This window comes from Neurospora hispaniola, assembly GCF_033458365.1.
Source record: "Neurospora hispaniola strain FGSC 10403 chromosome Unknown B0T23scaffold_3, whole genome shotgun sequence".
Taxonomy (NCBI): domain Eukaryota; kingdom Fungi; phylum Ascomycota; class Sordariomycetes; order Sordariales; family Sordariaceae; genus Neurospora; species Neurospora hispaniola.
Window position 1 is genome coordinate 863,612 of NW_026944408.1, and position 12,412 is coordinate 876,023.

General features: G+C 29.4%; 1 protein-coding gene across 1 annotated transcript; it reads right to left on the minus strand.

The window, feature by feature from the left end:
• Positions 1 to 8,041: 8,041 nt before the first annotated feature.
• On the minus strand, positions 8,042 to 8,326 carry B0T23DRAFT_297614 (uncharacterized protein; the record flags this gene model as incomplete). Its single annotated transcript, XM_062834296.1, has 1 exon — positions 8,042 to 8,326. A coding segment is annotated over one exon (285 nt), but the record flags the coding sequence as incomplete, so codon positions are not given.
• Positions 8,327 to 12,412: the final 4,086 nt, after the last annotated feature.

Genomic DNA, 12,412 nt, shown 5'->3' on the forward strand with positions numbered 1-12,412 from the left:
GCGTCCTTTATATTCTACTTCGAAGGAATAATTAATAGTAAAATTAGCCTAATTAAAATTCGAATAGTTAGTTAGGTAATAAATAAATTACAACTAAACTTGCTGTTGGTAAATTCTTTCTTTTATTTCTAATAAGCGGATATTGATTATAATACTAAATATATTACCTTCCCTAATATAGGCCTATTAATAGTCCTTTTTAATGTTTAATGCTATTTTGTAAAATATATAAGGAAAGTTACTATCCTAAAGAAGACTATTTTATAATTTGGGGAGGAGGCTATAGTAATTGTATATTATAAACCCCTGCTTAAAGGTTAAAGTTTTATATTTAATTTAGGTAATAATAGTACGGTAAATACGGTAGTCGATTATAAATCCCTAAGGATAGTCTTATTTAAAAATTCTACGTAAAAGGTTCGTATAATCCTGAAAAAGTAATATATTAATTATATTAAGGAATACGAAGATAGCAGATATTTTATTAGCGATTAGAATGAAATCGAGACCGCCGCCTTCTCTATTTAGGTATTTAATGCTTTAAATAAAGACCCTATAGTTATTATCGACGAAGCTATTAAATATATTATAGTTAACTATATTCCTCCGGTAAATTTCGAAATAGGTTTTACTTCCGTTATCGAAATAACCGTGCGTAGTTAATATTCTACCCCTAAGTTAAAGAAAGTTCGGCTATTAAGCCTTCCGACTATATTAGAGAAATATTTAACCTTAGGTATCCGAATAGACGGGCTAGAATTAGTAATGGAAGAGGGTATTTATATTTATACGGCCAATAGGGAATATACTTAGGTTTTAGAAGACCTAATAAAATCTTTTCTATTACTATAGAAGGAAGGAGGATTAATAAATATACTTGAGGAAGAGTATATACGTATACTATTAGTAGAAGGTTGGTAGAATTAAAGGGTAGTTATAAAAATATATTTATTAAGTAAGAAGGAATAGGCTATTATTAACGAAGTCTTTAATATATTGTATAAGCAAGGGAAAATATAATAGATTATTTGGGCAATCCTATTTATATACCTAATATTCGTAGTTTAGAGAGAGATAAGGGATAGGAAGTAAAAAGGGCGATTGGTTATTAATATAAGGGTTATTAATAGCTTTACTATACTTAACAATTACCCCCTCCCTTTGTAAAATAAAATTATTATATTTATATAAGGTAAGTATTTTGTTACTGTTATTAATATAATAGTATTCTTCTACTAATTTAGGGTATAACTATCCTACTAAGATTAATTAACTTTTATTACTTATAGAGGTTTAGAAGTATTAATAGTTACTTAAATAGGATTCCAAAATACGTCCGTGTATGTGTAGAAATTTATAGATTAGCTCCTTCGTAGCTATAAGGACTATTGCCGTACGTATATTAATAATATTATTATTATTTTTAATACGTAGGAGGATTACGTCGTTTATCTAACGGTTATTTTTAGTTTATTTACCTTCCGTAATATTTTACTATCTCCTAAGAAGTTGTTCTTAGGTTACCCTAACGTTGAATTATTAAGTTTTTAAATCGATGGTCTAGGATTTTAGAATACTTAATAGCGAATTGAAGTATTTAAAAAACTTGTCTTTTTAGAATAATTAAAAGTGCTCGAATAGTATTTAGGAATATTAAGATTTTTATAGTACTTAATACTTTACTACGTTTAATTTTCTAAGTTATTATAGTATAGGAAAGTTTAATTCCTAGTAGTAGGGCGTATAGAAGGCGTGGTTGTTAATAGTAAGCCTATTAAGCGGGTTATATATTATATATGTATAAGGTTTAAACCTATAAAAGATAAAGTAACTTTGTTCGAGGCAATTTAAATTGAAATTTGTAGTAGGGCTATATTTTACTATTTGGACCCCGATAAGTAAGCCTTTTTTTAAATTAACAGTTTTATTAAGAAGGATTTTAGTGTAATATTTTTTTATTTAAAAAATAATTATATTTAGGAATCCGGTGCGTATATTCCTGTAAATTAAGTTTTATTAATTTTCTTTCTAAGTAAGTACTTAATTAACGTTAAGATAAGGTACGGTCTATCCGAGTTTGAAGTTGTTTGTTTAATTTAGGCTGTAAAGAGACTCTGTATGCGTATCTATTCCTATAATAAAATAGTTATTGTTTTTATGGATTATTTAATAATGAAGGGTATTGTGGAATAGAAGTCTTTATATACGAATTTTATAAATAGAAATAACCGGCGTTTAATTAATACGTTTATTTATTTATCCTAATATAATATTAAAGTGTATTACTTATTAGGCAAGCTGAATTTCGTACCCGATACATTAAGCCAGCTCCGAATTATCGATAATATTTAATTATAATTTAAAGGTATTCTAGTATTCGATAATGTTTGGTTGGTAATTAATTAGGTATATTTCGCTATTATTAAAGCCGTCCTAGATAAAGAATTAAAAAATTAATTTGTAATAGCCTATTATAAGGATAAGAAGTACGCTACGGTTATTACCGATCTGTAGGATTTCTGATTTAATAACGAGGACGTTATATTTTTTTGTTGCCCTAGTTACCCGTTTTTTATAATTAACGGTATAATTTATATAAGTTAATTAGACGGTGTAAAAATATTATACATCCTCTATAGTTACATATAGAAAGTTCTAGAATTTATATATAATGAAAAATACTACTTTAACCGAAATAAAATATTCTACAATTTAAAAAGCTTTTTTATTATTAATAAAATATATTTTATTAAATAATACGTCCGAAATTGCCTATTTTATAATTTAAATTAAACTGATTAGTCCCCTCCTATAGGATAATTTTAGCCTATTTGGTTAAAGTTCGATAATACTTTCCCTATACGAATAATAGCTATTGATTTTATTATTAGATTATTAATAGTATTAGTTAAAGATTCGCCCTAGAAGTTACTTAGTTATAATGTTTTCGATGCCCCAATACCCGCTACCGATATAATATTTAAACGATCTCTACTAATTTTAGGATATTTAATATATATTGTAGAAGAATAGGGGATAGTATTTGTACGATCCTTTATTTTATTAGATTGGGGATTCCTATTAGGAATTATTTTTAATTAAGATAAGAAGTTTACTTCCAATTTCTAGTAAGGGATGTGGTAAGTATTGGGGATTCGGTTGTTAATAATAATAATTTACTACCTTTAGGGAGACGGTACTTCGGAATGGAAAAATTAAAATATTGAGATTACTATCCGTTTCTATATATTTAATTATTCCGATAATAATTGGCTAGTATTACTATTATTTTTATAATAGAATTTTAATAGCGTTTATATTAATGCTATTAAGGTATCCCCGTACGAATACCTTTTTAGTTATTGTTTGTAAAGCCCTATAGAATCCTTTAACGACCCTTCTTCGTAAAAATATAACCCTATACTTCGAAATTATATTTGTAATGAAGTTAGGTTCGCTATAGATTTCGCGGTCGTTAAAGTTAAATGGTTCTATAATTCCGGCTATAAACCGGTGGATATTAAGGTTAGGGATAAAGTCTTCCTAAAATTATACTACGGGTACTATTTATGAAATTACCTATTTCGAAAGTTTTTTTAATAATGTATCGGCCTATTTAAGGTTATTGAGAAGGTTGGAGAGCTGGCATTTAAATTGGAGCTCCCTTATACTATGAAGGGGATTTACCCGGTTATTTTAATTGCTTATTTTAAGCGAGCTCCCTACGAGGAAGACCCTTTCCAATACGTTCCCCCGCCTCCGGGACCTATTAAGGATTCCTAGGAAGATTTGGAATTAGAATTAGGATTATAGTACAAAGTAGAGAGAATAGTAGATTATAAAGAGGTGAGAGGAGGAAAGATAAAGTATTAGATTAAATAGAAAGGGTACGGTAACGAAGATAATAAATAGTAAATTGAGGAATAGTTTAAGAATATTCCTTATTTAATTATTAAGTATTAGGATAGATATAGAGGTTGTATAAAGAAGAATACTAGTAAGAAGGATTCTAGTAAGAAGGCTATTCGGAGGAGTATTAGAAGGAAGGATTGAGGTACTATTAAGGATAGTAGTCTTTTTATGTGTGAGCCGGGACTTGTTACCGGATATGTACGATTAGTTGATAGAGTAGGGTGCTGGGTATGCCCAGTACTACGGCTAGGGCACAACCAGTGCTATAGTCGAAGTGTAGGCTAGTCGGCTGTTATTGGCAGACGGTTGCCCGGAAGTGGGGTGCCCGCCTTGTAAGCTAGGGTGGGCCTTGTTCGGACTAGGGATTTTGTATAAAAGGACCCCTGTCTGGGCCGGCTAACGGCCGCCCACTTTCTTTCTACATCTCGCTTTTTTACTTTAATATTATTGATTATATTAAGGATATTTGGAGTTTCTGAGCAAACTCAGTGAACCGTAACAGGAATGTTTAAAACTATAGAATACTTTAGTAAATTAGTATATTACGTTTTTTTTACTATAATTAAGTATAGGCTTCTTAAACGTTATTAACTATTTAATATAATATTAAGTATCGTTAGGGATAGAAGTATTTAAGAAAATAATATTAAAATCGAATTAGTAGTATTTATAATTGTTTATAGCTATTATTACTAAGAATAGTCTAATATTAACCGAGTAGGCTACCGTTATATAGATCTCTTACACTACCCAATTACCTTATTCGAAATTTCTATAAACTACCTATCTAATTTTAACTTTCCAATCTTTAATATCGATATTGTACTTCTCATTATATACCTACTTTCTAAGTAGAACCTCTATATCTAAAAATCTGGGGACTAAAGTATAAACTCCCCTATCCTCAAGTACTTTAATTTACTTCTTCATTACTAGTAACTAATATAATTTAACATTACCCTACTTACGTACAATTCAATAATTCTTAAGGATAAAATATTGAATTTTACTAGCAGTAATAATTACTATATCGTAATCGACTTTAATAGTAGTAAGGTAATAAATAGGTATACGTCTAATTAGACGTCCTTCTACCGTACTATAAAAATTATTAGGTAAATCTACCGAATCTTGAATAATATTACTATTACTATCTTTTACCTATTAAATATTATATTTAAAATCTATTAATTTAGCCGTAGTACAACGAAATCTACCTTTACTTACCTCTATATTTAATAATTATATACTAAATTTAGAGGGCTAGCTTCCCTATCCTAATTGTACCTATATAGATTATTAATTTATAGGGTTCGGCGGAATTGTTATAGGATCCGAATTCGGAATTAGAAGGCTTAAATTCGAAGTTAGAGGCCCTGAATTCGGGTTCGGAGGGTCCAAATTCGGGATAGCCTATTACAAATTCGAAGCTTATTACTTTTAATTCTTCAATTAAAATTGTAGCTTACTAACTCGCAATGCTAGTAATAGAGTATATTATCGTATACGAATAGGGTTTAATATACCTATCAGCGGTAGTCGAACTATTAAAGCTAATTATTAAAAATTATTAGGTAGTAGGGTACTTAGAGTAATATAAATAGTTAATTTATTAAAATTACATCCTTCGTATTAATCGTAAAGTATAGGATCTTTTTTATTAAGATTTTCAAAATTAAAAAGATCGTTATTATACTTAATAGTCTCTCTAACCGGCGAATTTATTAATTAATATTATAACGGATTTAGCGACGATCGTACTAGTAAGGTTTTTAAAACCGGAATTAGCAATAGGGTCGGTATTAATAATAGTAATACTAACGGCGCCGTATTAATTAGAATATTCGGGGGAGCTATCGTAGTTACTAGAGTAATTGTATTAATTAAAGTAATTAAATTAATTAGAGCAATCGAATTAATTAGAGTAGTTATAGTAACCGACGTAGTCGTAGTAACTAGAATAATTAAAGGTATTAGTATAACTTCTAACGATAAGGATAATATAATCGTTATCTCCCATATCTTTTTAACTTCTTCTTATTAGGGTGATTTAATTACTTTCTATAAATATAATTATAGAATTATACTATCTACTTTAACCCAGATTTAATAACCGCTATCTACTACCTTATTAATTTTATCGACTATCTAGTCTAAAAAGATAATATAATGTTCAACAATATTACTATTACTACCACATACTGGATCTTTATAATTAACCGGGTCTTCTTTAAGGAAGGTTACTATATTGGCTTTAACGATCTCGCTAGTATAGGGATTCTAAATAAATATAATACGACTATAAATATTGTCAAAACCGATAAAATAACCCTTCTAAACTCTAATACGAAATTTATCGCCTTATAGTCGCTTTTCTAGCTTAATAAAGTAGTAAACCGTACAAAAGTAAAACCTTAAGTACTTAAAATATAGCTTCTTAATTTCATTTAGGAAGTTGGCTACATTAGTGAATAATTCTTATAGGCTTTTACCATTATAAATTTTTGAAAGTAGAAGGTTAAGAACTTTAACGATATAGTTAGTTACAAAAGGCTATAAATACTCTAAGATATTAAAATCTATTATTAAAACTCTAATATATTATATAATAATAGCACTAACTCTTTCGATCTTTCCTTACATCTATAGGGTATAGGGTATTAATTTCAATAACTCTACGCCTTCTATACGTACCTACTCAACGATTTTGCTATATTAAAATTCCTTAATACTAAAGTTAAACTTTAGACTGCTATTAAGATCAAATGCCTTAATTTTAAGCCCACCGTTTTAAAGTTCAGCCTATTTTTTAAACTCTTTAATCTACACGAAAGCATCGCCTTTATTAACTATAAACCTTACCTAGTAGAATCTAGTAACCTAATTGATAAAGTAGATTATATACTTATATCCTTTATAGCCAAGTAAAATATAGGAAATAACATCGACGTAAATGTAAATTAATAATTAAATCGTTACTTTACTAGCAATTTTAGGGATTATATTGTATACCTTTACTTTAATACAAACTTCGCAAAAGTAATCTTAAGTATTATTTAATTTAATACCGGCCGCTTCGCAAATTTTAAAAACCTAGTCTTTACTTACATATATAAGGCGGCGGTATATTATTAAATAATTGATTAAAACTATTATAGTATAGTGAACGTTTTATAGAAAGTCTAATTAAGTAAATACTAGAAGGACTAGAAGACCGTTAATCCATTTACACTATATTATAACCTTATTATATATAAATATCTAATTAGACTTTATATCCTAGACTATACTATTATTAAGAAGACCTCTCGTGATTAATAGATTTATTAGGGTAGAAGGACTATAAATACAATTTTTAATTCTAATTTTAATAATTATATTATTTAAAGTAGTTATAGTTAATTTGATAGTACTAATATAGTAGGAATAAATCGAGGTTTTATTACCGATTATATAAACCGCTAAATAGGGAAATAGTTATATATCTATAAACTATTTAAAATAGTTAAAGATATTACTTATATAATTAGAATTGTAAATAACTAGATTATAAATATTATCCGGTTATAAATATTACTTTAGAGCCTATTAGTCTTTATAGGATTACTATAGGTATATTGAAATTAAAGTTAATAATCGATTAATTAATTATTACTTTAAGTACTATTAATATACTTAATAGTATCGGCTAGAGGCTCTAACAAAAATCCATATTATTACCGCCTAAATTAATTAAGCCTATAAATATTCTACCTCTATACAATAAAATAGAATTAATAATAGTAGCGGGAATGGTGAAATTAGTTGAAGCGTTGTTGGCGAAAGTATTAGTGCCAGTATTAGCTACCTTCTTAGTTATTATATCCTTCTTAAGCTTCTAAATATTAGGCGCCTACTCAGGGAAGTAAACCTAGTAAATATCAACCTTCTTACTGACGTGGTGACTATAAGAGATGTGCTTCTAAGTAGGGTAGATCTTCTTATTATAATTAGTATAATTAATTCTCTTACTATTATCTTTCTTCTTATCTATCGAACTACTATTACTATTATTATTATTCTTATTAGTATTATTATTATTATTAGCGGACCTCTAGATATTAACGTTAATACTAGTACGGGACTTTATATTACTAATATTACCGAGTTTGGCTAAGAAAGAACCGATATCCAACTTATTAGCTTCTAAAGCGGCTACCCAATATCTAGCATCAATAGGATAGGTAATCTTTATAGTATTATAAAGAAAGGTAACCTCAAAATCCTCATTAATCTTGAATTTAGTATTTTTAATATACTTACAGAATAAAGTATAATAAGTAAGGAAAGAAGCTATAGTATTAAAATTAGTATATTTAATAACTAAATATTTAGCGAAAATTTCGCTACGAACTTTATTAGTAATACAGGCAATATAAGATTAAATAAAATCATACGTAACCTTAGGGTTTTTATTAGTTTTATCCTATTTATTAATAATTAAGATTGTAACAACGGCGGGGGTCTTAAGAATAGAGAACAGAATCTTGTTAGCGTTAGTACGTTTAGTCCACTAAGTATTGTACTTCTTGGGATCCGTTATTTTATCGGGTTCCGGGACTATTTCGAAAATATACTTAGCGAATTGAAAGCAATCAAGCTCGGCTATAAGTCCCTAATACTAGTCGGCAATATTTTAATTACCAAGAAGGGGAACCAGCGACGAACTAGTAATCGTAGTTAGTATAGGAAGGTTTGATATATTAAGAAGAAGGAAGTTAGTAGTCGCTAAATTAATCGTTAATTAATTTAAATAAATCGCTTAATTCAATAATGAATAAACCGATAATTAGTTCGATAGAGGGGTCGCTATACAATAAGTATTAGCGAGAATCTTCATTTAGCGAGGCTAGCTTGTAGGCGAGCGGGCGAATCGTTAAATCAACGAAGGTCGCATTACTTCTTTTAACCCGGTATTGTAGCGCCTTATTGAAATTAAGGCTAGCGATGCGCTTAATAATGCGTTCGTCAAATACAATCATAGGGAAGGTTAGAGAGGGCTTATAACTTATAAGATTACTAACAAGATCAAGCAGTTGAATACGATTGATTGAGTGTGTGCTATGGAGAGAGAGAGAGACTGGCAGAGTCTGGAAGGCTAGATATGGTGCGGTCTGGGCAGGGCACAGAGTGGGGTCTGGGCCCAGTGAATGCTGTGCTCAGTGAATGCCAGAGACCCACCAACACTTCCCCTATCGCCTCCTCTCGTTTCGTTTAATACCTAAATATTAGTACCTCTAATTACCGGGCGTTACTAGTACCTATATTAATAGTTCGTTTTATATAATTATAGATTATTTTTAACTATTTCCTACATTCTTAGTAATAATATAATATAATATACTATATCGCACCAATTAACTACTAACCATACTAACACTTAATAGCTTTACGTAGAAGATAGTAATATTATCGCATCGTAATTAAATAGTATGTTGTACTATATCGCACCAATTAACCGCTAACTATATTAATAACTAATAGTATTACGTAGAAGATATTGCATTGTATTATATTATATTAGTACGCCGGGTAAGCGGGTACTGGGAATGCGGGTCGAAGGTCGGGGCGCGGCGGGCAGCGTAGTAGACCGTGCGGGTGGGCGGTAGGGTAGGCGGTAGGGTAGGCGGCAGGCAGCTATATATAGTGTAGGTAGTAAATGTACGTACTTATTTAATTTATACTACCTACGGTATAATATACTATAAAATAGTTCTCAGACACCGGTGCGATGCTGGATCCTCAGCTCAAGTAATGCCCGGTGTATATTGAAGCGTGCTTTGGATCCACCTGCCAAGAAATGCCAAGCCGGGAAGTACGGGAAAGTTCTTGGCACCCAATCCTAACTCGAGGGTACAATACTAGCCAAAGCATCACCAGATCTAACTCTTTTGAAGGGATTTCTATTATTTTGACTATAAACTCAGTTGTAAGTATAGTAAATACGCTCAAAATGCTCCAATTAGTCTATATAGTCTACTTCTAACTACCCTACTATTACCAGCCCCCCCGGAGTGCTATAGGGACGCCCGTAGTATAGTAGTATAGAGAACGCTCTTACTACTATTAGTATAAGTATATAGAGAGCTCTCGCGTTTAATTCCCTACTAGTGACTAGTTTTTCGTTTAAACGTTTAATTATTATATTACTAACCTCTCTCAGATCCTTCTTATCTTCAAATCTTGGTATTGATTACGTATATGGCCGATCTAGGGAATAGAAGACGTAAGACTGCCGTAAGATATACTATTTTTCGGTGCTATTAATGGTTATTCTAAAAAAGGGTATATTATAAGGTATTCGATTAGGGTGCGCGGAATAAATCGAATTGAACTCCTTTCTTCTTTTTTCCTTTTTTTTTATAAGCCGGTAGTGAGATTCAGCTACTTAAATCCCGAATTAGAATAATCTGAGTTGTAATTAATAATAAAAGTAATATATTATTTTGAATGGATGGGGAAAGAAAAGCTGGGAGTAGCCGTAGTCTTCTTCTTATATAGAAGGTCATCTTTGGCTGGCAATGCCGTTTTAGTATTAGCCCAGCCTCTAATAGTAGTACGTTAGCGCTTAATAGCGAGTAAGTTACAGCACTCTTCTTCTTCTTTTAATATATTATTAAAGCGCTCCTTAAACTCGAAATTATCGTCTTCGAAAATGATTAATATAGTGGCGCTAGGGGTTGATAATTAATATATTAATAATTAATAGTTAATGAAAGTAATAAAGATTTGAGTGTAAAAAAAAGAGGAAGAGGGAGATAAAGATATATTTATACGTTAGAAATAATAGATATGAAATGAGATAGAAGGAACAATTATAAACACAGTTAACGGAAGGTACGTTTAAAAGTATTATTTACATTACATCTATTTAAGGTCGAACTGGAAGTGGTAATACCAGGTGCCCGGAATTTTAGTATTTAGATACCCGGGACTAGAAGTTTCTCTAGTAATCTCCTTACTTCATTAGCTTCTTTCATAACAAATATATAGTTAAATATTATACGTAGAATATTCAAATTAAAAGGAGTATTAAACATAAGGCCTTGTAAAGTCTTAACTCTACTATATACTATATATGTAAATCCAGTTTGAAAGTCCCTCTTTGAAATATCTAATATAGCTATATTAAGGGTAGAACCTTATACCTTATGTACCGTAATAGTATATATAATGACTAAAGGAAACTACGTTCTCGTATATTAGGTATTTCGGTAAGACCTGAACTCTTATTTAATTTAGAAAATAGGGACGATATTGCGGAAACGATCTTGGTCTTTTTAATTAGGGAAGTAAGAAGGCCTAATATACTAGTCAAATTTAATAAATATAATAAATAGATTGTTGTAAGGGTGTTATTTGTTGATGATATTTTGGTTAGGAAGGTTGGAATCCTATATAATATCGAAAATAATACTTAAAATACTATTAATTAAGTTAGCTTTAGTTTAAAGGTTCTTAATAAGTATAACCCTACTATTTATTATTAATAGGAGTTCGAACTATAGATTATTGACATTAGTAGGATCTATGTCTTTAATACTAAGGCCGGCGTATTTAATAAGGAGGATAAGATATAGTTGATTTAATACTTCTATGTGCTAAATATTGTAAATTGCAATGTTCTTATATTTAGGATAGATATGTAAAGTATTAATAAATTTAGCTTGCTTATTTAGTAGTAGCTTTAATTGCGTTTGAGAATAAAGTAATTCCTAGTATTATTAAATAGGCTAGTTATTTTATAGTCTTTCGAACGCTGCCCTAAATCTAATTTAATTATTACCCTATTGCTATATAATTTACTATAATTCAATAGTTTTATTAAAAGTATAGTAATATATACGACTAATAGCTTTAATAGTAGGCAAAATTTGTTGATTATAAAATAATAGTTTCTGTCTAACTGGGGGTAATTAATAAAAGTTACTAAATAGAAGAATATTTTTACTATTGAATAATTGGTTCTAAGATTTAGGGAAGGCTTAACGCAATTTTTAATTAACGAAATTGAGAATTCGAAGTCCTAGTATAGACTTTTTATTAATAATAAAATAATGATATAGTTGTAGTTAGTGTTGAAGTTAGGTTAGATTAATACTTTCTAGTACTATAATAGTTACTTTAGGATTGTTTTAATTAATATTCTTAGGAATAATAGGGAGTTTAAATAAAGAATATAAGGTTTAGCTATTAATATTATTAGTTATTACCCCCGTTGGAGTATATTTAATAATTGGTAAGGTTTTATTATAAGTTGTAATTATTTGTTCGAATTTAAATAATAACGCTTTAATAAGAAAAAACTTTCTAATACCTCCGCGGCTATTAACCTATAGAAATAAAGGTGGGATTTGTAGACGCTGTTGAATATTATCGTTACAGTTAAGAATAGATTGATAATAACGAATAAATTAATCAAAAATAACCTTTTATTCTATATTGAGATTCTAGATAGTTT